Consider the following 23,695-nt stretch of genomic DNA (forward strand, 5'->3'; position numbering starts at 1 on the left):
TGATGCCATCCCATTTCCAGGTCCCCTGAGATCTCTCTGTGAGCTAATTTTCAGTCTGTGCACTGCACATATCTGTGCTGCGTGTGCATTAATCAGACTGATGGGTGACACCGAGGCAGGTGCCTGTGCGTGAGTGTATTCTGCCAACACGTTTACTTTTATCAATCAAGCCTGTAAGTACACGGGAACACACCGGTACCGGTTTGATGGCACCGAGTTCCCATTAAGGTGAGCAGAGTGGGATTCACGCTGCTTTGCATCCCCAGCAGCTCCCTCCGCAAGGCATGGGCAGCACAGTGGCTCTGTGAGCCCGAGCCATGCCAGGGCCTGTCTGCCTGCATTTCCCTCACTGCTGTGCCACACACCCCCAAACCCTTCCCATCACCTCCCTCACCCTGGCAATTACCGCCTGCCAAAGGAGCAGCGCTTCCACCCGGGTACCTCGGGGCAGAGCAGCTGGGCACACAGGCTGTGAGCTCTGCAGCATCGGCACCTCTGCCCGCCCATCAGGGCGAGCTGAGCTCCGTGTTTCCCTGCAGCAGAGCTCCCAGCGTCCCCACAACGCTCAGCAGAGCGGAGCGCAGTGAAGGGAGGGACGTGATGCAGATGGCACTGCTGGGAGCCGGGCTTCCCTCCCCGCCACGCTCTCACTGCTGGGGGCACAGTCACGTTGGCCTGGTGACGGATGGAATTAGCTCCGATGTGAAAGGGGAAATACAAAACCATTCACCAACGAGACAGCTGCAGAGGCGCCGGGCTCGGGGCGACGATGCTCTGCACCTTGTTCCGCTCTTGCGCTTTTCACGAGCGGCTCCATTTTAATTAGCTGGGACGCGGTTCTAAGTCAACTCCAAGTGATATTATCAAACTAATAGCGTGCGATCGCACGGCAGCCTCAGTTGGGCTGGGAGCTGCTGCTGGCTGCCATGGGAACTGCTTCGTACGTCCCCACGGGGAAGGAGGGAAAAGTGGCAAATCCCCAAATTCGCCACGCTTTGCGGGGCTCCGAGGCCTTGCTCTCCCCAGAGAGCCATCCATTGGGGCTGGATCGGGCAGTGTGTGCCACGCTGGTTCTGTTCCCGGAACAAACCCCCTCTGTGCCCAGCACAGGACACAGCCACGCCATGGCTTCTGCCCCACCACAGCGCACCTCTGTGCCAACCTGGGGCAGGAGAGCCCTGTGCCAGCCATGGGGCTGGGGGCCGCCCCCTCCTGTCCGTGCTCTGCATGCAAGCATGGGTTGAGCATGAAATCCCGAGGCCCCATTGAGATCTCCTCCAATCAGCCACTGCTGCTCTGAGGTTATTTTTTTTCCACGGGACTAATTTTTTAATCAGCACAATGTAGGACATGATCAGAGGCAATCAAAGGCTGGCGGGGTAATTAGCGTCAATCAGCGTGGTTTATGGGTATCGGCCCTATCAATCAAACCCCACATTGTGTGTCAATGAGATTGCCTTCGCCTCTCAAAGCTAACACTGTGCAGAGCTTTCCCTCCCCGCGACGCTCACCAAAATAGCACGAGTCCTTCAGGAGGCACTTAAAGGACGTATTGCAAAGTTCCGTCGGCGCTGACAATTACAGAGCGAGGCTGCGCTGGTCCCACTTGGCACTGCAGCAGATTAAGCACCGAGCTGCATGCTGTGCTCTGAGAGCCCTGCCAGGAGCATCCCGGCCCCTGGGTGCCGTGCTGCTGGGAATGTGCCCTGCGAGCACCCAGCAGGGCTCACCCCGGATCCCAATGCTTTCCTGTGGCCCGTGGGTTCACTGCTGTGTTTGGCTTTCCCTGAGCTTTTTCCATTAGGTGGCCCAAATCCAGCTACAGTAATGCCTCAAGCGAGTCGAGGCTTTCAGTTAGCTGCTTTTAAGGTAATTACAGTAGAACCTCATTATTTTTGCCATACGCTTGGCTTTGATTTGTAGGCGTCGTAAAAGGAAATGCAGGGTAGAAGAGTGCTCCATCAGCCAGAGACCCCGGGAAGAGGTGCAGGGGGCAGAGAGGCTCTCGCATGGCACAGCCAGCCATGGGGAACGCTGCTGGCTTATCCCATTAGAGACAAGCAGAGGTGGCACAGGCATCAGGGTACCCCTGCACTGTGCTCCTGGCAGGAAACTTTTGCCTCATTGGCTGCTCTGTGCCTGGGATCTGCTGCTCCTTGCCATGTGGATCAGGGCTCCGTCCTGTAGGCGTTATGGGCTCCCTGCCTTTGAAAGAGACAGGAATATTATTCAGCAGCCTCATCAAGTATTATGTTTCAGCCGGCAGAGCTCTAAGTGGTCACCGTTCCATTTGTCTCCTCGATTGGTGAGCTCGTAATATTAAACTTCAGAGCTGTATACTTTTATCCTTCCCGAGCAGCAGGCAGTGCTGTGCCACAGCCATGGGATGGAGCTCCCCCAAGGAGCACAGCGCTCCGAGTTCAGCTCTGGCTATGGAAACTCACTAGCTTCCCTTCCCACCACTGCAGTTCATCAGAAGCCCCAGCATGCCGATCACAGCCATGTGAGGGAGCAGAGCCCACTGTTATCTTCCCAATGCAAACCCGAATACTGACGCTACAGGGGTAGAGCCTTTGCCCAGTTATTGCTTGAAGAGACACATTTTGTCTAAGCAAATGCTTAATTGCTCCTCATTGGACACTGGTCATGGGACATTAGGCATCCATAAAAGAAGACTCTTAAAATATGGGCTGAATCATCTTTCTAGCTCAGCGTGCTGCTTATGGCTGCAGAACAGCTTCACTTCGCCGTGGTTTTATTTCTCCATTTGCTCCCCAGGTTGGCACTGTGGCTGATACTCCCTCCATGGCCACGTCTCTGCTTCCTTCCCCGACCCACACTGCAGCAAAATGCCCCACCAGTGCACCCGGCCCTTCCCAAGCAGAAGCTCCCTGTACTCCCTCCCACCTCCGGCTCCCATCCCCCTGTGATCAATCACACTCAGATTGCACTCACATTAGCAGGGTGCTTTCCTGCTCGTGCACGGCATGCCTGTCCTTGCTAACCGCACAGCAGCAGGGCCAACCCATCCATCACCCCCCTCACTTTGGGATGCCCCTCTGTGTGGGGCACCACTGCTGTGCCCCAGCCCTGTGCCCAGGTGGGCAGTGTGGCCGCAGGACCATGCGCTGCTCCTGCCAGGGCTGTCCTCTTCCCAGGAGGAGGTCAGGAGGACGGAAAGCTTTATGGGGATTTATCCTTTATTTAGAGCCCGGGGCTCTCCCAGCATAACTCACTGCCTATTGCCCGTTCCCCTGTGCCCTGCTGTATGCAGGCAGAGTGTTATGCTGTGCCAGCCTTGCTGGGGAGATTAATGAGAGATAATTCCTTACACAGAGGTTTATTGAGTTCCCCGAGTACATTCACCAGCTGTGAAGTGAAACATCTGAGAACCGTTCCTGAATACTAAGTGCTGCCTGGCAGCAGTGCAGGGAGGCACACAGAGCCTGGTTCTGCCAGCAGGGCTCTGCTGGACGTGGTGTCCGTGCCCATAAGGTGCCTGCAGCCCCACACCGACACGGGGGCACATTTCACAGGATGGCTTCGTTTGGAGGGGACCTTAAGATCAGCCAGCTCCAACCCTCTGCTGTGGGCTGGCTGCCCCTCACATAGGCTGCCCAGGGCTCCCTCAGCCTGGCCTTGAATGCCTCCAGGGATGGGGCACATCTGCTGGGAAGGGTAATGCGTGAGATGCTGTAGCACCAGAGATGCTCACCTGGGCACACCACGGTCCCAACTCGTCCCTCTGACTGCTCTTTGTCTTCAAGGAACTGCAGGAGAGGGCAATCGATACAGCTTGCCGGGGCCTTTTTAATGCTTCCTGCGATGTAATGGTCATAACGTCTCCTCGGGCTGCTGCGATCAATACATTTGAGATGCTGAACATGTCAAAACCACATAAAACATTTATTAAGGTGGAATTAAATGAGCACGCGTGAATCGGTAACCTAAACGGACGTTATCCTTCAAGGATGCCAGACCTGAAACCAGGCACGCGTGAAACCCCAGGGCGCTCAGGGCTGTGCTTTGGGGTGGGAAGCTGCTCTCCTTCCCCACCTCTGCTCCGTGCCACCTGCTCTCCCACACCGCATCCCAGCCCTCCCCAGGGCACTGCCCATGAGCACCTGCAGGTTCCCTCCGCTCAGACCGGTGGAAGAGCTGCAAACAAAGGCTCGTAAATCAACTACCCGAGTGACAGAATGCTATTAGATACCTGGGAGTTAATTGTACAGATGCTAATCGCACGTATTTTAATGGCACCAGTAGAGACGCAATATATAATTCCATAGGTATTCCAGAAAAATTGAGCAATTTAATTAATTTCTGCTAATGCCTTCTGAATCACCTGCACTCTTCCTCCTGGGGGAGAGGAGGCAGGAACTTTTCCAGCCAGCTACATCTACTGCGTGTGCAGGGCCGCTGGCAACAACACCGCTTTATTGCTCCATGGGTTTATTCCCAGCAGAGGAGCCCCACCACAAAGTCCCCCCCGAGGCCATGGGGTGCCCGAGGAGAGCTTGACAGCAACGTGACCGGCTGTTCCTAAATGTGGAAAGCTGAATGGGAGCTGTGCGAAATGCTTTGGACAGATCATGATGGATTGAGAAGATGGAGGCTCGAATGAGTTGCGGATTTAGGTCAAATTCAAGGAGCACATCCAGGAGAAAATGTGGAAGGAAAATGTAAACAGCAGCAGGCATTTCATTCCAGTCTCCTGCAAATGAAATGGGTGGTTTAGAAAAAGCAAAAATAGCCAGTTCTGTGTGTTTGCAGTGCAGTTTAACTGCTTGCCTCCCCTTTTCCTCCCATCCCAAGCCAAAGGATCCGAGAGCTTCCCGAGCCCTTGGGACACCGCTTCAGCTGAGCAAACCATCATTGGCTTTTGGGGACCAGGACAGAATGACACGAGATGAGGGCCACATACAAGCTGCCCTCCCCCTTCCCCCAGTGGCAGAAAAGAGACCACAAGAAGCCGTCATTCTCAATGGGCTTTTATTGTCCCGCTGGCCCTCATTTCCCACCCCGCACCCAGGGACTGAGCCCCTCGTCACCACTTGGGCAGTGGAGACCTGGGGACGTGCCCATGGTCCAACAGCCAGACTGGGGCCATTCCCAGTTCTCCACTGCCTTCTCGAGCACTTCTTTTTTTGTCTTTTTTTTTTTCTTTTTTTTTTTAAATTTGAAATACTTTATTTTAAAAATATAGTAGCTGTGGAAAGCAGCCCTCTTTACAAATGCTTGATGCCAGAGTGAAACGCATCATTGCCATCCTCCTCGGTGCCCATGTGTGCTGGCATGGGAGGGGCCCGTAGGGCAGGAGCGAAACAGAGAGACCCTTCCAAAAATAGAAATATTGTGCTGAGTCGTTTCAAGTGAATGAAATCCGTAAAACACCAGCATGAGGTTGGCTCCAGCTTGGCACGTATTGCTCCCAGCAGAGCTGGGACGGGGCTGTCCTCGCTGCCATCTGCCGTGGGGACGGGGGACCCAGGGAGGTGTTATAAATAGCTAACTGTAAACGCAATCATTGGGATATGAGACATCTACGATCACAGGATTGACTGGTTCAGACACCCCGCCCTCCCCCCAGCCCATACACCCATGGCCCTGTCCCCACACCGTAAAAAGGTCTCCAGTAACAAAAGCTTCATTCCGGACTTGGGGTCAAGGTGAGGTGCTCCAGGAGTAGAAAGGGACGTTGCAACCTCAACGGTCCTTGCTTGGGAGGGGAGAGGCTGGCAGGAGGGAGAGAGAAGATTAGCTGGTTTGGGTCCTTCACAAGTTCATTTGGTTTGATTGGAGGACTCCTAGGGTTATACCTGAGATGAAGACGTCTAGGGGACACTCCATAGCTCAATTACAACGTGATTGGTGTTTTGTGCCTAGAAGAGCCCTCGCTGCTGGGATTTGTCCCTCACACTCAACCTATGCAGCCAGAGAGCAGCAGCACCTCTCCTCCACTCAGCACGGAGTATCGGAACCAAGGCCCTGAGCCACCGCCCATCATGTGTCCAGGATCTCGCTGGTGGGTGATGGCTCGTGGGGGATGCCCTGCGTGCTGTGGAGGGTCTGGTTGTGGGACAGGGAGTTCTGCTGGAGCTCCAGGGCGATGGCGTTCTGGGGGAACTCTTTCACCTGCCTCTTGTACTCCAGGAAGGTGCACGCCTTGGTGGCAATGGCAATGATGTTCTTGCCAATAAAGATGGTGGAGACCCTGCTGTCCTGGAACAAGACCATATTGATGGCCCGGATGAAAATAGTGACGATATTAATGGTGACCAGGCTGAGGACGGGGTAGAGCATCATCTTCTGCGGGGCAATGTGCTCCCCTTGCATGCTGATCTCACTGAGGGACACACAAGGCAGGATCAGGAGGAGGATGTAGCAATAGAAGAACATGAGCCCCTCCGCCCAGATGGGCAGGCCGGTCCTGTGCGGCTCCCATAGGTTGGCCTGGATGTCCAAGATGTCCAGCAGGTCGAGGGCCACCCAGAAGAGGCGTCCCCGCAAGTCCTCTTTCTTCCGAAAGGTCCGTATGTACTCCATACTGTCCAAGGCCACCAGCACCAGGTAGAGCCCCGGCACGCAGATGGAGAGCAGTAGCGTCAGGGCCTTCCTGGCCACCGTCTCCAGGTTCTTCTTGTCCGCTTTGTAGTTCTGGAAGATGAAATAGAGTTTGATCTCCAGCACGAAGATGTACAGGAACCACAGGATCATGGCATAGCCCCGCTTGGCTGTCTTCACCTCCGCACCAACCCACACCGCGACGTAGCGCAGCACGATAAGGAAGCAGATGTCCCCCACCAGCACGATGATGCAGACCCCAATCTTGCGAGGGCCCTGGTTCTGCTCCACCAGGTAGGCATCCATGAAGGCCATGCTGGTCATGATGACGATGGTGGTCAGGCAGACATGGCGCTTGTCGGGTGGTGGCAGCACCATGGTGAGAGCCTCACGCCGGCACTAGGGGAGCAGGCCTGCCAGCGAGGTGTGGGCAGACATCAGTGTGGGCACCACGGGATGCCGTGTCCCCACTCGAGGAGCAGGCTGTGGAGGATCAGCAGGTCAGCTGGCAGCCCCGCTCCTCGGGGCTCTGTCCCAAGCCCCTGGCCAGCCAAGCAGCCCCAGGCACCTTCCTCTGCCAGCAGCCAGGGCTCACATAGCATCCCTGCTCTGTGTGCCCATTGTCATCAAACCCTCCAGCCCCATGTGACAATACACTTGCCGGCTCCTGGCCCCAAAGCCTCTCGCAGATCCTTGGAAGTGTTGCAGGAAATCAGGCAGCAGGGAGAAGCGGGCTGGTAGAGAAGGAACAGGAGGCAGTCCTAGATTGAGGGCACCCCTGTGCCCTCACAGGGAGCCACCTCCACACCGATCCTGGTGGGGCCGTGCCATGCCCGTGTCAAACCCCATGAGCTCCTGCTGCCTGTGCACGTCTCGCTCCATCCCGTCTCTCTGGAAAAGATGGCAGAGAACGGGCATTAGGAACCCTTTGTGCCATGGGACAACAGCCCCCCCAGCCCCTCAATGGGAGCCAGGCTCCCACCCACACACCCTACCAGGGGTGTACACCCAACACCACGGCCCATGCATGCCTTAACACTGAGTGGCTTTTTTCATAGTATAATAAAGGTTGGAAAAGACCTCCAAGATCATCTAGTCCAACTCCAGCCCATCCCTACCATGCCCACATCTCTCAGTGCCACATCTCCACGGTTCCTGGACACCTCCAGGGATGGTGACTCCACCACCTCACTCGGCAGCCCATCCCAGTCCAACACCACTCTTTCAGAGAAGAAATTTTTCCTAACATCCGACCCGATCCTCCCTTGGCACAACTTGAAGCCATTACTTCTCATCCCATCACCGTTATCTCAGAGAAGAGACCAACCCCCACCTTGCTACAACCTCCTTTCAGGTAGTGAAGAAAGAAGCCTAAGAAAGCCAAACCTAAGAAGCCTCAAGACATCAAAACCTTGCCTTTCTTTGCGTGAAGAAGCTGCTGATGTTGGTGGAGCCTTCCCCAGCTGGGACAACTGGCGTGCAAAACTCACATCTCAGGTAGGAACTTGCTCAGGACCTGGGCAAGGAGCCCAACGGGTCAGGTGCATTCCCATGCATGGAGCTTCCCAGTATGTCAGGCACTGCACCCCAAGCAGCCCTGCACTCACCAGCGTGGCACCTTGCAGGCACTGCTTGTTCCTTCTGTTTTATCCTCCTTTGGCTTTCAGGTAAAGAAATAAATATATAGTCACTGCTGCAACTGCTTTGAGACTTCTGCCAAGTTTTACGGGGGATCTACAGCCAAGAATGGATAATTCCAGATAAATTAGGTCTTTCTAAAGGGAATGGTGTTTTTTTTTTCCCCCTCCCCTTTCAGCATTTATTCCTTCCAGGGATTGTGGTTGTTGGAGGGCAGTGGTTCTCACACCAGCACAGGTGCTCTAAGAGTCGTTGTTCTCCCCACCTCTTGCAGCCCTGCCTGTATGGAAACAGGGAGGTCTCCACACTGAGTGACGCACGACCGCCCTACCGGGATGGGGAAGTACAAGTCCCCTCGGAGGACTATTACAACAAACAGGTGGTTCTTCAACAATCATTTTAAGCAGTCATTAGCTGGGAAGTCCCACTTCATAATTTTTAAATGACGTTCCGAAGCCGCTTGAGAAACGTGCTGGATAAACAAGAAAATGAGTTTGTCAGGGAGCCACAAGAGCACGTCGGAGGCAAATGTTTGTTTAGACAAGTATTCCCAATGCTTTCCTCCCAGTGAATTCCTGTAAATAAACGTGGGGAGGCGCCGTGCAGGCCCTGCTGCCAGTCCTCGGGTGCCCCCAGCACAGAGCCCCCCCAGAGTCGGGCTGCTGCCACGCTGCATCCTCACTGATGCCTGCAGGCACCTCCCGAACCCAGCTCTTGAAAATTAGCTTAAGTTATTGAAGCGACCTGAATCCTGTCTGTAAATAAAAAGAGGAGGGAGCGAGGCAGAAGCGTACGCATCGCGCTTCCCAGGTAGTTAGGATGCCGCACTGCTTAAAGCTTCATTTGCACTTTAATTGCATTGATTTATTCCAGCTTTCCTGGGTGTAAATCTGGAGGCGCCCTGCAGAGCTGCCGCCGCCTCCCTCCTGCCTGCAGCTCCTCCGCTCCCTGCCCAGAGCTCACCCCTAGAAGTGCCACCACGTCCCCACGGGCACCTCCACGGGTCCCCCTCTGGCATTGCCATGGGATGCTCATGGCCCGGGGTTGTCGTGCAGCCAGCTGCCCCGGGGCTCTACCTCCTCCCAGGCATCTCAAGTGCATCCTGTGCAGGAAATGAGATTGAAGAAGATTTTTTCCGGGCCCTGCCCACTAATTGTATCTGAAGGAGGAAATAGCCCTCTTGCTAATGATTACATGTAATCTGCCGTGTAGGCACAGCAAAACGGGCAGAGAGCTGCAGACTGTTCCCAGAAGAAGCAGCCCCTGCCCACAGCAGTGAGCAAACCCATGCTGCACTGCTGCCCCTGGTGCTTGTGGCCCCCCCCTCCAGGGTTGTGTCTGCTCACAGCGCCCAGCTGGGCGAGGTTAGACAGGCACAGGGGAAAAAAGCCCTGGCAGACATTTCAGATGCTTAAATACAGTGTTCAGAGAAAGCAAATGAGTCATTTGGACTGGAATAAAAACACAAAAATTATAATTCTCTGCTTCAATGCTATCAAAACGATTTCCCAATAAAACATGTGGCTCCGGTAGCAGAATTGCTCAGTGTCTCCAAGGCAAGTGCACTTGTAAGATCTCATTCTGATTAGCACCAAACCCCAGACCTCCGAGTGCCCAAATCCCCCCCAGTACCCACAGCGTGGTGCTGCTACCATGGGAACGCCCTGCCCATGGTAGGGCACCCACCCACACAGGTGGTGTGTGGATCAGAGCTATGGGACCCTTCCACCCACACCTGGGAGCTGTGGGTGGGAGCTGCACAACAGCTCCATCCTCAGCTGGTGAGACAGCCCAAACCCAGTTGGCCACTGCGCTCCATCCGCATGCAGAGCCCAATGCTTCGGTGTACTCAGTACTACCAGCAGGCACAGACCTGAGTGCCAGCCCAAGGCAGAGCAGGGGCACCAAGAGCACAGAGCTTGCAGCTGAGTTCAGTAGTTCAGGGCTGCTCTTTTGCACACGAGTCACTGCCAGGTCCTCAGATAACCTCACGTTATCAACATCAGGGGAGAGAAAAATGAGATACCAGTAAGGAGCTTTTATAGAGCTGTTATGCCCTCTGCCTGGGCAGTGCTGGTTGGAGGCACACAGCTGTGCCCCCCTCATCCCCCATCCCTCTCTGCACGGTGCTGCAGGGAGTGAGATGCAGAGCACTGGGCAGGCAGCCTGCCCTTTAATTGAGAGCAGTGCTCGTGCTCCCAGTTAACAGGAGGCAGCTGCAGAACAGGAGAATCACAGAATCATGAAGGTTCAAAAAGACCTCCAGGAACACCAAGTCCAACCACCAGCCCACCCCCACTGTGCCATTAAACCACATCCCTCAGTGCCACATCTCTACCATTCTTCAACACCCCCAGGGATGGTGACCCCACCACCGCCTTGGGCAGCCCACATCAGTGCCCAATGACTCTTTCTGGGAAGAGGTTTTTCCTAACATCCAACCTGAACCTCCACCATGCCGGGTGACTTGCAGAATCGAGAGAACTGTGCCTCGCCACACACTCAGTGAATTCATTTTGGCAATAGGCGCCCAGTGTTAATTATCCATGGCAGCAGCTCCCCGCCATCAGGCTCAGCAGCACAGCTCCTATGGCACATCTTCCTGCAGACAGTGATGGATGTGGCAGTCCCAGACCAGAGCTGAGTCACTCTTGGGGTGGGCAGTGACACAGAGCACCCCCATGAGGCAACACTGGCGCTCACCGCTCCAACGCCACCTGGGAGATAAACACTGCACCCACCCCGATGCACTGCAAGAAACACAACGCCAGCCCCAAGGTCAGCAGGGAGACATTTCTCTTCCTCTGCTTTCAGCCTTCCTCCTACTCACCATCTAATAAATCCAATAACATCCATCTTGCTGGTGTCTAATTCAATCCCAGCGCCCAGAGAGCAGACTTCTATCACTCAGAGCTGACCGGCTACATCCTTGGCATATGAGCCCAGCCACGGGGCTCTGCAGGCTGTTCCAGGAGAGACCAATTACTTGGGATCAGCACTCACCCTCCCCATCCATTGCACACGCATAGGTTTTCCCTGGGTCGCATCTAATGGAATTATCGAGATGCTCCAACACTGTGGTTAGAAGCAGCCGACGGCTCCCAGCCTGAGCTCTGGGCAGAACGAGGAGCCCTGTACTCCATCTGGGGGTCAGGTTCAATAAGCTGGGCTCTGACTCCTGTCCTAAAGGCAAAACATTTCTGAGGCTGCACGGCACCCATCAGCAGGCCCAGCTCTCCAAGCAGACTTCAGGATCGCCGCGCCGGGTCACGCTCAACACAGCGGGATTCGTGTTCCCAAAGCTCCCCCTCTGGCAGAGACGTTTGGCTTCATTAAAAAGACCCTGAAAACGCATTGCTGTGATAGGAAAGCCCTACGAAGGACAAGCACTGGAAGGGGCCGCCCGCCCAGCAGCGAGCAGTGCCTGCACCCCCGGGGGGATACAGCAATTTGCTGTGCGGAGCTCAGTGCCAAGGAGATGAAATATTTACGGCTGTTCTCCGTCTCAGGCCGCGGTGCCTGATTTGTTACAAATTTACATGCATGTTTAAAGACATCTTTCCAGCGCTCCCGAGGACAAAAGGTTTATTTCTCCACGTAGCGCTCTGCCTCCCCTTCTCCTCGGTGCCCGCGTTCGTCCCCGTCCTCAGCGCTCATTTTCCTCTTAGTAATGATGATCATTATACGAAGAAAAATGGGTCATTGACAGCGGTTGCTCCCCAAATGAAAGGCTCTGTCATTAACATTCCAAACCTGGCTTCCAGCCTCAGAAACAGCCCTGGGTAGCCGTGCATCTCCGCGGATGCAAAACCCCTTCCCCTGGTGCTGCGTGCTCTGCCATCCCAGCACAGAGCTCCCAGTGCCTGGGACCACCCGCAGGGGCCCAATGGGATGCGTCCCCTCGGAAAGGCAGTGCTATCTCTGTGCAAAATTGCTGTGCAGACAGCTGTAAGGCAACACTAATCTGCCTCAAAGCTTAACAGGCTGCTGAAAGATGCTGTTTAGGGATGGGGAACCACTAACGCCCCACAGTGATACAGGAGGCATAGGGGATGCTCAGAGGATGAGGGATGGAGGCAGACCCAACATGGCCAATCTAGGAACTGCTTTTAAAAAGGGAAACCCAACTCAAGTTGCCAACTTCTGAAATCATCTCTTTTGAGCTTTTTTTTTGTTTGTTTTTTGCATTTTATATCACAGCGCGTGTGGGAAGCTCTTGCTGCTGACCACAACCCCCTGAAGGCACTGCCATTCACTCATCACACAAGTCACTGCCAGCCCTGCCCTGCAGCTGCCAAACACCACAGCTCCAAGCCCTGCAGGAGCTGCAAGAACTGGGATCCAGGATGGGGGTGAGATGTGGGGCACCTCCAGGGCAGGGCCACATCATCCCTCATCTCCAAGAGACAAGTTCGTTTTGGTCCAGCAGTTTGGCTGGAAATCCAATACAAATCATTTCTCTTTGCCCACCATATAATTATTTGCAGTGGGGTTTTTGAGCGAAATAAAGAACTGTGAAGAATGGCTCAGAGCCAATCTGAAATGCTTTGTTCAGCCTGAAAAAGCTGTCCTTTCTCCCGGGGGCTGTTTTACCCTTCTCCTCCTCCCACCCCTCTGCTGCTAAACCTTAGATTGACTTCAGAACAGCACAGTGCTCAGGCTTCTCAAGAGGAATAAAGATGAGAAGCAGCACACCATGTGCATGTAGCCCATGCTGCAGTCTGCTCCCCACAAAAGCACTGCTCCAGACCCTGGCACAGCTCCGTTGCCCTTCTCTGGACATGCTCCAGGACCTCAATGGTTTTTCTTGTAGCAAAGAGCCCAACACTGAACACAGCACTCAAGGTGCAGTGTCACCAGAGCTGAGTACAGAGGGACGACCGCTTCCTGCAGGCAGCACTATTTCTGATACGAGCCAGAATGCCACTGGCCTTCTTGGTCACCTGGGCACACTGCTGGCTCACATTCAGTCGGACGTCAGCCAGCACCCCCAGGTCCTTTTCCACTGCACAGCTTGCCAAACAGTTTGATTTACAAAAAAAAAACCAATCCCCCTTGTGTAAATCAAACAGGGCTGTGCATCACGATGGACCAGATGCAGCCACATGGACCTGCCACCATCAGCCTGTCCACAGTGCTTGGATCCCCTTTTCCATGGAGCATGGGCTCATCCACACCACATATACATGGCTTAGCCCGCAACCCTGCACTGAGCCTTCTCAGAAGGAGGCAGAGAAAGGGGAAGGAGGGATGGAACCTCTTGCAAGAGCCATATGCACATCTGCTCCACACCATCCCACAGAATTCACCACGCATCCTGGCTCCTGCTAGACAGCATCAGCAGCAGGCGAGATAGTAGATGGACTGCTGGAAGTGATGATGGATGCTGAGATCCCATTGAGCAGGGACCGGCACGCTGCCCAGGAGCACCCAGCAGCCTGCTGCATTGTGCTGGCAGCTGCTGCCTCTGGCTCTGCATCCCCCTGCATACACATAGAAGGAGAATGGGATGGGTAATTTAATCTTATCCCGCTAGAAGCACAGCAACAAGCAAGCCTGCTCATCCTTTGCTCTATGTTTAGCCCAAGAGCTGGATGCTCACCAGCCCCTGCTTAGCTAAATTGCAAAATAAGGGAAATTCTCCACCATCAACCAGGACAGCTCCAGCCTCTTCCCAATTCCCCTCCACTGTAAATTCATGGACAGTGATGGATAAAGCAGTCCCAGTTCACTTATAAATAGTTCATAAAAGGTTTGTAAATGGTTTCTGGATGCTTTGATGAGTAGTTAATCAATTGTTGTGGGCCCAACCAGTCAAAGATTGTTTACGGCCATCAGTCACTGCTGATGAGCTCACCAGCATCACCACAAGTCCAGCAACGTCTCTTAACACATCTACAAAGAGTTAATAAATAACGAACGAACGACGCAAGTTCCCTCAATTGAGAGCTGCAGAAGGCCACCAAAGATGGCATTCGTGGGAAGGCGAGGGAAGCACCACAAGCCAACATCTTCAAGGAACAGAGAAGCAAGCAAGGAGCACTCCCAGGAGCCGCACTGCAGCAGCACAAGGCAGCATGGATACGGTGCTTGGCCTCCTCACAGCAGTGCTTTATTATCATTAACGGGGAATAATTCTGGATGATAAAAGCAATTAAGTGTAAAAATAGTTAATGAACCACTGCCTGTTGCATTCAAAAGTTATGAAAATCCCTCATAAAATGATCACCCTAGCATGGAGTTGGACCTCAATAATTTTATAACATAAGATGGAGAACCTTGCTTACTGCTGTAACGTTCATAAGGCATTCGGGTTCATCACTGCAGGCTCTCTCATTGTTCTTCAGGTCTCTGCGAGCACAAAGGCAACCACAGTAGACTCTGATGTTTTACACTGAAGACAAATGACAAGAAAACTTGGACAGAACCTGCTTGTGGGCTCACCTAAGCACTGGGGGCTCCCAAGACAGATTGTTCATGAATGGCTTCACCACACTGGCAATAGCAATCCAAACCCAAAGCTTTGCTTGCTGGCTCCTGAGCCTCCAAGATGGGCTTGGCTCATGGTTAAAGCCTTGTTCTGCAGCCACGAGCGCGAGACGCTTCCCACCAGCTTCCAGCACCAGCCAAAATCCTCAGTGAAGCAACTAGCTTTCTGCTACTTTTTCCAGAGTGCTTGAAAATCCCGAGCACATCCTGAATCCCTCGGGGCATTCCCTAGAAAGCTCTGGCTTTCTTTCCCCAAGCACTCCCGGTGGGTACGAGTTCTGGCAGTGCCAGAATCCCTGGCACGGTGCATCCCAAGGCTCTGCTCTGCTTCCTACCAAGGTGGGTCAATGCCCTGCAGTGAGTGCTATCCAGCACCCCGGTGCTGATCTCAGCTTTGCTGGCAGCCCACCTTTGGCATCCACCAGCTGCTGCTGCCCAAGGAAATAACCTCAATTAAAAATGGTATTAATAATATTCATGTGTTCATCTTGCAGGGCACGACGGTACCCACGCAAGGAAGAGAAGGATTGCTGGCGTGCAGAGCGCTGGCTGAGAGGGCAAGTGAGACAAAAAAAAATTAAAAGAGTGTGAATATAAACATATAGCTTAGTAAATATATATAAATATAAATACATAAGTAGTTATGCTAAGCCAGGGAGACACAAAGTGGATCGGCTACAGTCCTGACATCCTAAAATTAGGTTTTATGTAAAATAAGCACTCATTCCACGTAAGGTGGTTGGTATTAAGATTTATTTCCATCCTGACTTGTATTACTGCCTGATATGATTGGGCACAGCCCAGGGCACATGAATACGGTTGCCATTCATAACATATACACAGATTCATGACCTAGCTAGCAAGCTGAATTGCCTCACAACCTTTTTTCCGCTGCAGAAAGCTTAATAAGCATGTGAGTCCCAGAGCAGAAGAGACTCAATGTATTTGCTGTGCAAGAAGAGCTCTTGAATGGAGTTGTAAGAGCCAAGAGCAGCTCTCACCGAGTGCCTCCAACCCTCAGAGAGAGTTGAGCTCCGATAGAAGATGGGGGAGAAACAGATGACCCCAGAGGAGGAAAGATCTCACAAGGCTCTGCCAGTCCCTGTCCCCACTGCCCCGTGGCCCCATATCACCCCACACATGTTTTAATTGAACCACACATGGTGTTTCTCCACAGCTATCTGCATCGACCTTCACAGCTGCATGGTGATGAGTACCACGGAGAAGCCTATAAATATCACCGATGTGCCACACGCTGGCCCTCTTATGGGCTCTACTCTTTTCCATTTACTTACATGCAAGACATTTTACAGGCCAAGACAATTAAGTCTGACAGCTGGCTGACAGAGAATTCCACCCAGCAACGGCTCACAGACACTTTGCATTAAGCACAGTGACATGATGCAGAAGACCACTACAAGCCACTGGTGGCAGATTGCACTCGGCCAATTCGAAAGCTTTCCTCCAACGTTTCACCTGATTTCCAGTAGCACCCCACTATCACCCAGCGCTTCCACCATCCCAGCATAACTGCCAGCTCCCAGCGAGGCAGTGCATGCCCCAGGGGTGCCCAAGGTCAGGTTGGATGGGGCCCTGGACAGCCTGATCTGGTGGGTGGCAATCAGTTCATGGCATGGGTTGGGTGGGCTTTAAGGTCCCTTCCAACCTCAGCCATTCTGCATTTCTATGGGTGTGTGGAACAACGCCATTCCCTTCCTCACAAGCAAACAATTCTTGCTCTCCAGCTTCTGGCTGTACAGCCTGGCTTGCGGGCCCAGTACCTCCTTTCTGATCTTTGATCTTGAACGATCTAACAGTACTGAGGAAGGCAGGTGCCACAAAAATCACATTCATTCACTTGAAAACCTCACTTTCCAGCAATTTTTCAAACTGAGGCAGTTTTGAACAGCTCCAGTTTGATGCTGAGCTGACATCTGAACCTGGTCTAGAAGGGTAATGAACATCAATGAGTCCTCATAATGTCACCTATGCCACCAGAGCTCAGTGCCTGTTTGACCTCAGGTTTGTAAGTCCAGAGCCCAGAGTAACAGTGCCAGCTCTTCCCTTTCTTTCAACATTTTCTCCTTTGATGGCGGCTGCGTTTCCCTTTGCTTATTTCTTCTCTTTTCCCTGAATTGCTTTATTTTGCCTTTACCAAAGGAAGTGACTGCCTCACTGCTTTGCCGAGTTCTTCTGCAACTACAAATCCTGCACCAGCTCTGAGCAGGAAGATGAGCTCAGGGTAATGCTGCTCTCTCCCCATGACTTTGAGGCACAGTCTGCGTGGGGCTTTGGGGGTCACCACCACAACCCCTCACACATGAGATGGGGGCTCACCACCCTATGCTGCATGTCCCATGGGTGCCCCATTCAGAAGAATTCCAGCAAGACCCTTCCAGGAGCTGGATACTTGGCAAAGGGATTAAAGCAAGGCTTTAAAACAAACCAGGAGCTAGAGAGCCTGCAAGCAAATGAGTTGCACGGAAGCTGCCCAGGAAAAGGCTCTGGAGTAGCAATAAAATCTTTGTTAGCACAACTGGGTATGGTGGCAGCAGGCTGGGAAGCCCAAGAGCAGGCATGCAGCCTCACGGTGCAGAAAAGAAGGGGAGCAGCAGACAGATGGGATCTTGCTCACAGAGGGGGAGGCAGCAGGAGCCTAAATCCAGCTCTGGAAGAGAAACAAAGTGCTGCAGCCCACAGCAGGGAACAGCTGCTCAGATAAAGGATTCACCTAGCCTTGGTGTAAGGGGGAGGGGGTGCTCCCACACCACCAGCAGGGGTGCTTTTAACGTACACAGGTCCAGAGAGCGCACCCAGCTGTCCACACTTCAATAATGCAAGAACTCACAATCTTTAATAATTAAGTTTCTATCAGTCTACACTTGAAGCTCACAATGCTAATGAAGGGCAAGGGCCGGAGGGGGGGTGCAGGAAAGCTCACATAAATCTGCTGCTGCTGCAGAAATTAACCTGCAGGAAAGCAGGATGCCAGCCCAGGGCAGGGCGGGCTGCAGGCTGAGCTGCCTGCTAATTGCCCTGGGCTATAGGAGCCTCCTGCCTGGTTCTCTACACCAGCACTGTGCACGGAGGTGGGCTCAGTGCAACGTTGCTCTCTCTCTCCCCGTGAATTTGAGGCACGGTCTGCAATGGGCTGTGGGAGTCACCACCAAAGCCCTTTACAAACTGCTTCAGCCCCATCCCCTGTCTGTAGCCAGATTTATATATTCTGCCCTGATTTCCTGAGGGCCTCCATTTGGGCTCATCATCCCCAAATGGATCGATAGGACTGCAGCTGCCACCCCGGTATCCGCAGCCAACTCACCGAGTGGCAGCGGGGCCGTGGGATGGAGCTGGGACTGGCAGCCAGGACTGCAGGCAGGCAGGAGTGTGGGCAGGCAGCCCAGCTCCTGCAGGAGCCAAGAGATCACTGGGGTCACCTTCAGAATCAGCACGGTGCCTTTGGAGCCACCTCAACCCACCCCAGAGCCAGGCCTGGGCCTCAAACACATCTCACCTTGACCTGCCCCCAGGCTCCAACAAAGCCCTGTGGGAGATGAAGCACTGCACTCTGCCAGGGGCATTTCATACCGCGATGGACTCTGCATCTCGCTATTAACCTCTTACAAAAGCTCAGCGCTATCTCCTATGGAAGCAGCAGTAGGTTAAGCAGCTGTTGATAACTTATCTCCCATTATCAGCGACTTCATTCAAGGCCAATATTTACTCACATACTGGAGACGTTGCTGTATTCCCAATAGCATTCTTTATGGAGTCAGATGAGAGCAGCTTTTAGTACATCCTCAGTGCTTTGGAGGCCCACATTGCCCAGGCACGTTCCCATTCCATGCAGGAGAATCCCTACCTGTACTGCTGGCATAGGGCAGCCCCACACGCCAGCAGGTCCTGTTCCACACACAGAGAGAACTCAAGGAAAGCACCATGGGAAAGCAAGCTAAGAGTGAGCATCCAGCCCTACGCCAACAGATAGCAATCAGGTAATCGGCTATTTAAAACAGCTGTGACTCATTCATTAGTGCATTTGGAAGTGCTAACAGGCATGCCCTTAAAATCAAGTAGAGCAGCTAACTGCCTTTCCACACTCCTTCTTCTTTCTCTCTCTTTTTTTTTTGCTCCCTTTGCTCTGTCTGTCAAGCACCACCTGCACACCTCATAATTTTTCTGCAGTGTGTCTTAAAGTGGACAAAAGCTGGTTTTATTTCCAACCGTGCAGTTATTCTCCCTGACTTTCAATAGCAAGCCAACGATGGGGTCACCGGCACGCTCCCCATGTGCCATCAAGCCACACAAGCCGCATTGCACTTGCATTTATACAGAGGTCGGTGGCTTGCACTTGGCTCCAGCCAGCAGCCCAGCACTCTGTGGAGCTCCATCCCCATGCTGGCTGGGCAGCACCTCATCACCAGCATAGGACGTGCCGTGGTGTGCTCCTGCCGTGGCCAGCAGCGTGTCATTAGCTTCCTTTGAGGTGTTTTGCCGAGGAGGACCACCTCTTCTTTATGCCTTTTTCTGCTATCATGACAGCGCTGCAGAGCCTCAGGCACAGACCAAGACCCCACTGTGCTGCATGCGGTGGAAGCAAAGATCAGAGAGAATTTGCATCCTAACAAATGAGATCCCCGCAGCCTCGCTTCTCCCCACACCATTTGCCAGGCGTGGAAGTCCTGCAGCTCAAGCACAGCACAGAGACCAGAAGCACAGTGTTTGGCTCTCAACATCCCCTCAGCACAGCAGCACGGGCTGTCCTGACCCCAGCCTTGCCTGCAGGTGGGAGCAGGGCCAGCACAGCCCCTCCGGCGCCATGCACTGTGATGACAAATGGCACCTCGGTGGCCCCCGTGCTGCTGCGTTGTGCCGCTGCAGCTTTGGAGTCGTTGAACCAAACCCTGATCTGTAAGCAGGAGACAGCCCCGGGAACAGCCAAGGGCTGTCGAGAGACCACAGTTAATGCTCAGTCTGTGCCACAAGCGGTGGGGACGTTATAGGCACGTCCCCTGACTCAATGCCCAGCTGTGGCGAGCTGACAGCCCTCAGCATTGTCACATCCATCACCAGGAGTCTCCCAGTTCCCTGGAAATGCAGCAACAAGCTCTTCAGGGCTGGTTCCAGCAGTTTCATTCCTAGCTAACAGCCCTCTCCCTCCTTTATAGCTTTGTCTAGACACACAGTGAGCGAGTGCTATAAGCACCCATTGGAGGAGCCCTGCTACCCCCTGGTTCCTGCATTACAGGTCCAGGCACCGAGCACATGGGGCACTCGGTACCAGATGGGGTGCCCCATTCCCGGAGGTGCTGGAAGGGCCCTGACCACCCAGATGTGGTGGGGGGCTGCGGCTCAGTCCCTTCCAACCCAACCATTCTGCAACTGTACCACTCTGAGCCCCACAGGGCTGCAGCCCTGCTACCTGGACGTGCCCGTGGTGGCCCAGCTGCCAGGACGAGTGGTGATTCCATCTCCTGATGCAGCTCGTTGTCAATTATTTTGCAGCTCCTGCGTGCATTCATGCACTGCACGGCGCTCGGCGTGCTTTGAGATGAAAGGTGCTTTCACCAGCACATGTTTCCTATTATAGGCCTGGGTTTGACACTCCCCCACCCTCTCATCTAACTTTCCATACAAAGCACTTCTCACTTTTTCATCTTTCTTCCGTGAGCCCTCATCAGGAGGAAAACATAAAGGGAGAAAACATATTTATTTCCTTCTGGAAAGCCTGAGATTAATCGGACCCGGCGGTGTGGGGAGGCTCCATCAGAGGTGATCCTTTAACAAAGAAGCCTGCACCCACTCAGCATGCTCCTCTCCTTAAAAATGGCTGGTGCCCGAGGAAAGACAGCCTTTGGTTTGTGCCGTTAACGAGCCCAGTGGATGTTTTAATCAAGCTGGATGGGAATTTTCGGAGTTATTTGATATGAAGATGTGAGCCTAGAAGGGCCGCCTTTGATGCTTGATAAACACTGGGTGAGTCCTGCAGGGCTGTAGTGCTTCAGCACTGCCAACAGCTGCTGCTGGAGCACACCGAGCTCCGCTCCGTGCCTCCACTGCTAGGAGGAGAGCAAAGGGACGGGCACACCTGGCTGGGGCGATGCTGCCCTCTGCATGCCCTGGATGTGGGCACCCCACTCCAAGTGCTGGAGTGCACCCGTCGGGAGTGCCCCGGTGCTGTGGGACGGCCCGGCTGAGCCCTGCAGCTCCAAGAGACAGGTAGGGAAAACCAACAGTGGGAAATGCAAATGCCTTCCGCCGGGATGCTGCAGGGAGAGATGAAAGCCAACTCCATTTGCATTAGTTCCGTAACTCTGGATGTTTTCCCTTTCCCGTTTAGACTGGAATTCACTCACACACACACACACACACAGTTCTGCCACAGAGCTCCCCAGCTGCCAGCTGCTCCTCCCAGGAGTTCTGCAGAAATCCCCACTCCCAACACAGAGCTCAGCGAGCCCACGACGCCGTGCCTCCATCCACAGCCCCTCTGCAGCCTCTCGGGGGGTTGGCAAAGAGCAAAGCGGCGACGCCGTGGCACACAGGCGCAGGGGCTGTGCTTTGCACGGCACGCACCAAAGCATCGGCAGCAATCCGTCAGCTTGCTAAGGCAGAGAAACAGCGAGGGGAAAACGTTCGCTGCCCGGGTCTGAGTGGGAAATGATGCAGCAGTGCTCCCCCCAGGTGGGGGACAGCCCATCTCCGCCAGGGCCGGGTCCTCCTGGGTCCCCTCTGTGCTTCTCCATCAACCAGAAGGTGCCACAGTCACAGAGGGCACGGATGGTTATATACTTGCAGCCTTGGGAGCTGCAGAGGTAAGTGGGACGGGGCTTGGGCTCCAAGTCCTGCTGCTGTCTCAGCTAGAAGGGATTTCCTGCAAGCCTGGCTCAAGCAGGCAGCCCTCATTCCGACAGCGAATACTTCGCATCGGGAAGCACGGAAATACGTTCAGCCCATTCTCCGCTGTTGGTTGCAGCAAAACCTGTAGAGAGCCCTCGATTCCCGCTTATTCCATTCTCCATCAGCAACAGCCAGGAGAGAATTTCTGGGGGAGGATTCTGCACGCAGCAATGAGCCTCCTGCATTCCTGCGGATAACACCGGGCACCCTCCGCACCCACCGGGTACCCAGAGGATGAAACACGTGTCACCTGCAGGGGTGGCTGTGGGGCAGAGGGCACAGCATCCCCCCCCCCCCACACACACACACAGAGCACAGCACGGGGGCTCAGGCAGACACGGAGGGGCTGGCACTGGCAGCAGGCACGATGGTGGGCTCAGGAGCACCCGACAGCTCCCAAGGATATCTCAGGGTCCTCCAGGCACAATGCCAAGGGTGCTGCCAGGATTTTGCACCGCGTGGCCATAAGACACAGCCCCACGGACACAGCCTATGGAGGACATAGAAATTTCAGCTCCTCTTGAATATGACCCCCCCCCCCTTCTCCCTCAGTCTGAAGGGGTTCTGGCTTCTCTCTGCCCATACAGCACCGCACACAGCTAAAGAGGCAAAACCCACTGCGGGACACACAAGCCCTGGTGCCATCTGCCCTGTGATAAGTGCGACAGTGGCACATCCGGCACGAGGAACACAGGATCCCAACTTCCTTCAGACAAGCAGCAGTCAGTGGGGTCGTCGGGTGACGTGCCAGGCTCAGCACAACTCCCACACGGCTCCAGAAGAGCTGTGGACCCACGTTCCGTGCCCACGCAAAGTCACAGCTCAGCTGCACAGCCCGGCTGCCCGATGGAGGGTGACAGCCTGCTGGGGGAGGGAGGGAAGGGGGGGGGAGCTGCACACGGGGATCCAGCAGTGCCCAAGTGAATGGAGCCGGGAGAAGCAGCGACGCACAGCCCCAGCATCTGCTCCTGGGGGTGGGCTCGGGCAGAGGAAGGCAGCAGCAAACAGCCCCCCGAGGGAAGCGCCGAACCCAAAGCTGTGCCGCTCTCCCTTTCTGTGGCCGTAGAGGAAAGGATTCCCAACGCAGGGACCCGGAGCATCCTTCCCGGCGAGGACAGCATCCCTCCCGCTCCCCACCGCGAGGAGAGCTGGAAGGAGCCCGAATTCCCTGGAGAGGGCAGGGATGGAGCACGGCGCATCCCCCGGCCGGGGCCTATCGGAGAGCACTCGCTCCGTGGGGCGAAGCACCCCGAGCGGCCCCGGGAGTGCCCTCGGGGACACCGCGCTCTCGCAGCGCCCAGGGCCGAGGGCAGCCCCACGGACCTAAGTTTGCTCCAAAAGCACCGGAGGCTTCTCCCCGCTCCCGCTACCCATCCTGCCCCATCCAGACCCCCATGCCGGGAGGCGAGGGGAGGGCTGCGAGGGACGCCGGGGGAAGACCCGTCGCCGCAGCACCCGGTGTCGGCGGGGATGCCCGGAGCCGCGCCGAGCCGCGGAGCCACCCGTTGCGGTGCCTTACCTGCGGGCAGCCTGCGGTCCGCGCAAATCCGGCCGCGGCTCAGGGCGGGCGGGCGGCTGCCCCCACTCCTCCCGGGGCCGCGGAGCTCCGCCGGCCGCCCGCCGCTCAGCCCCGCCGCCGCCCGGGGGCTGCGGGCCGCCCCGCCGCCGCCGCTCGCCGCCCCGCCGCCGGCCCCGCACCGCGCTCCGCCGTCCGCGGGAGGCGCGCAGGGGGCGGGCGGCGGGGCGGAGCGGCGCGGCGGGGTGGGAGGGGGGGTGGGGGGCCGGTCCCACCGCCCCTCAGCGATCGGCAGAGGCCCTTCCTCCTCCCGGCCCCGCAGCCCGAGACCGAGCTCATCCCGCAGGACCCCTCCCGCGGCTGTCGCTGCGGGCTGGGGGTGCTCCCGGCTCCGTCGCCGGGACCGCTGCGGCCATCCCGCGGGCTCTGCGCCCCAGGGGTGACTCAGCTGCTGCGGCAGAAAATGGGGAGGGGGTACACGGCGACCCTCACGGCAGAGCTCCCGCTCCACCCCACGGGGAGTGCAGGCGGCAAGCGCCCCGCTTCCGTGCCGCTTCTCCGGCCTGACTCCCTCCTGCCACGCTCTGT

General features: G+C 55.2%; 1 protein-coding gene across 1 annotated transcript; it reads right to left on the reverse strand.

Moving 5' to 3' along the window:
• Positions 1–3,887: 3,887 nt before the first annotated feature.
• TMEM121 (transmembrane protein 121) lies at positions 3,888–23,244 on the reverse strand. The gene is made up of 2 exons (NM_204539.2): positions 23,111–23,244; positions 3,888–7,455 (listed from the first exon to the last, which is right to left on the reverse strand). Exon 2 carries the CDS (start codon positions 6,940–6,942, stop codon positions 6,004–6,006), a length of 939 nt encoding a protein of 312 aa, NP_989870.1. The 5' UTR covers positions 6,943–7,455; positions 23,111–23,244; the 3' UTR covers positions 3,888–6,003.
• Between the last annotated feature and the right edge of the window lie 451 nt (positions 23,245–23,695).

This window comes from Gallus gallus, chromosome 8 (genome assembly GCF_016699485.2).
Source record: "Gallus gallus isolate bGalGal1 chromosome 8, bGalGal1.mat.broiler.GRCg7b, whole genome shotgun sequence".
Lineage (NCBI taxonomy): Eukaryota > Metazoa > Chordata > Aves > Galliformes > Phasianidae > Gallus > Gallus gallus.